Source organism: Nestor notabilis, unplaced genomic scaffold (genome assembly GCF_000696875.1).
Source record: "Nestor notabilis isolate BGI_N333 unplaced genomic scaffold, ASM69687v1 scaffold33929, whole genome shotgun sequence".
NCBI lineage: Eukaryota > Metazoa > Chordata > Aves > Psittaciformes > Psittacidae > Nestor > Nestor notabilis.
Window position 1 is genome coordinate 1 of NW_009942983.1, and position 3,444 is coordinate 3,444.

Below are 3,444 nucleotides of genomic sequence, written 5' to 3' on the forward strand. Positions count from 1 at the left end.
TACAGTGGGCCTAAGGTCTTGATTCTCACAGCCCCTGGAAAAGCTTCAGTGTATGAAGATTTCCTTCTGAACACTTTCTAGCCAAAATACAGGCACATCCTCTCCCTATACCCCAAGTTTGGCAATAATATTTGTTTGATATTTACATTCTAGGTAATGTACAGTAAATGGGATTGATTTGAAATTAAGACAAAGGTGTTTCCCAACCTAAATGAATCAGTGAACAAAACTTCAATAAAGATTTTCAAGAATGGTGGAAAGGCTGCTTCTTCTTCCTTAAAAACAGGTTTTGGATGGAGAAAGATTAACCTTGTTGTACCGAAAAAACTTTCTCAAAATAATTGTTCATTTAAATATAGGAACAAAACATAGCAAAACACAAAGATAACTGGTGGGAAATGGCTGTCTAATCCATGCAACCAGTGCTGTTTGGCATGTCATGTCAGGCCAGGCTGGATGGGACTTTGAGCAACCTGGTCTAGCGGAAGGGGGGCTTAACCCAGATGATCTTTGAGGTCCCTTCCAACCCAAACCAAACTGTGATTCTATCCGTCCACAGGTGTAGAGGTCTAGGCTCTCATTGTGCTAAAGGCAACATTCAAGCTCATCCTAAAATAGGGACCTAGTACCTGTTCAGCATACATTAGGCTTCATAGATTACTGGGATATAATCTTAATTTACTATAATGGTAGTGTAGTTTACATACATGTGGACACTATATTGGTACATCTAAGTCTCGAACAATTCCACCATCATGTCTTTTCCAAGTTACTCTAAAAGACAGAATGAAAACCAAAAAGCCTAAGACAGAAAATGGAACTCAGTACTTGTGAGAAGCCTTGTGAAGACAGACTAGGGATATTTCAGTTGAATGAGGAAACTAACAAGATGAGGCATGGAACAGTGCAGAATAACAAATATAGACAAAATGCAGTTCAGTCCTACTGCTGTTTGTGCTGGGGACATGCTAGTTCTGAATTCCTCACTCATCTGCTGACTTACTTTTAAAACACGAATTTGCAAACGTCCAGAGTGACAGAGGTCATCTGAAGCAAACCAACCTATTTAATCTACGTGCACAAGAAAGAATAAAGAAATCATATAGTCATTACTTTGTGAGTATCTATAATATATCTTCATATAGAAGGTGGAACAATGTCATTTTCTCTCATATTTTCTATAAACTTGTTTTCATCTGCCATTAAAAAGTCCTATACTCAGGAATAGACTAGAAGAACTTACATGCATGAGCAAGAACTTCTTCAAATGCTTTAAAGCAAAAAAAGTCCATATTACAAGAAAAATCAATCACAAAAATCTCCAAGTACTCTTCAAAATATAAGACAAACTAATATTTTAAAAGTGCATAAAATACAGGAGAATACTGTAGTATACCGAAATGGGATAGGAAAGATTAAAGATGCTTTAAACTTACCCTATTGACACTGCTGTTTCTTAAAATAATCTGTATTAGATTTTTCTTAAATTCTTCCAGCTTCTTGAAACACTTCTTCAAAACATGATTAGATAATTCATCATTAGTTAGGAAACCGATCAAAACAGAAACTGCTTCGGTAAGAAAATTTGAAACTGGAAATTTAGGACTGTTATAAAAAACAGTCAGTCCATCAAGCAACTGAGACACTGAACTGTATATAGTGAAAGAATCATTCTCAAGCTCTGTGAAGTCTGCTTGAAGAATTCCTCCTTCTGACAGCTTTCTTATTTCAAGCAGATGTTGCAAAAACTGCACTGGAGCAGTCAAAGACGACTTCTTGCTAGTACTGCATAGACTCAATGGGGGAACTCCTTCCAACAAACATTTAGAAGTGTTGACAATATGCTCAGATTGGTGAAAATCAGAAGCTATGCCTAAAGAATCAAATGCATAGTCATTAGAGACATCACATCCAGAGTCTTCTAGTTGGCTTGAGTAACTCATGGGGTTCATACATTCCTGATCCAGAAGAGTTTCAGCAGAGGTATCTGGTTTTCCTGAAACACAAATGTGAAAATTACAATACATGCTTATGGAGAGTGTTATATATCCTTTCTCCTTTTGCTTCCACTCAAAATTCACATAATACATATGCATGTTTGCTCTCCAAGAACTTCCCACGACTAGAATTTAGCTGTGTAAGAAGGTGACATAAACTTTCAGAAGGTAATGTGTATTTGTGAACAAGATGTTTTATGCTTATAATAATATGAACAGTAACTTTGAGTTTAAAATTCCTTATGGATTTAAAGTTTCACATATATAATTTAAGTTGACATCACATGAACAACTTAAGTGGATGTCTATTCTCCCATTAATTCCCTGGGAAGGAAATGCATGTAAATTTCTGGTCCCCCAACATTTTCACTACTTTTATTTTCAAGAATGCAGACTGCTTTTAAAAGACAGTGAAGGTCTGTTACTATAACTGTGTCAAATGAGATCTTGTTTTTTATGTGTACTCTTTCTCCCCACATCAGGTAAGGAATTCTAACAAAGTCAAAGTTGAAAAGAACATTATACTTGAGGGTTGGGTTTTTTTTTTTTTTTTGTTTTTTTTTTTTTTTTTTACAATTTAACAGAGAAAACATTCAGAATAAAAAAATTTCTTCAGTCACCACCTATCTCATACTACCTATGTTCTTCAAAGGCACACAAACTACATTACAGAAGGTATGCATGGCATTCACACTATTAAATTATTTTCATACACCATTGTAGAATCTCTTTCATTCTATTTCACACATTAGATATATAGACACATTTAAGTCAGTGCCTCTGGGCATAAACTCAGTACTAGGTGGTAACAGACTCCCTCTCTGCTATATGCTACCTATGCCAAAAGATTACAGTCAAAACAAGCATGAAATATGAGAGCAGTTAAGTAGAAGGCCAACACACAAACATCTCAGTGCCACAAGGCAAGGCTAGAACTCCATCTAACTCCTGTTTGTGCCCTGCTTACTGGGTCACAGCCACAAACTGCTTCTCCTCTCACTCTTAAAAAACATGCATATACTGTTCATATTTTCCACAAGGGTCCAAAGCAATACCTCTGCGCTTGTATTCTTAAGTGAATAAAAAGTTCTTATAGATGGTTTGGCCTGACGGAAAATAAATGTTTTATTTCACGGCAAGTTAAAAAAAAGCATTTTAACACAGAAAACATCACTGGGCAGCAAGCTACAATAGTCTGTACACTAACAAAATATTACTGAGAAAAGCTTATACAGACTTCATTAAACATACAATTTCAAATTGAATTCTGACCATTACTTCAATTTCAGAAAACAGACCAGATCATCCAATGAGGGTACTACTACTGAGATCAAAACTGGAGATATGGTTTATTTGTTTATTGTTGAGTTTCAGGCCTTGAAATGTTCAGGCATACTCAAAATTGAACACAATTGGTACTGACTGACTGAAAATAAAAGGGCTAACT

General features: G+C 35.7%; 1 protein-coding gene across 1 annotated transcript; it reads right to left on the reverse strand.

Annotated features, from left to right (window-relative positions):
• Positions 1 to 1,436: 1,436 nt before the first annotated feature.
• Positions 1,437 to 2,096, reverse strand: MEI4 (meiosis-specific 4 homolog (S. cerevisiae); the record flags this gene model as incomplete). The annotated part of the gene is made up of 1 exon (XM_010021657.1): positions 1,437 to 2,096. A coding segment is annotated over exon 1 (660 nt), but the record flags the coding sequence as incomplete, so codon positions are not given.
• Between the last annotated feature and the right edge of the window lie 1,348 nt (positions 2,097 to 3,444).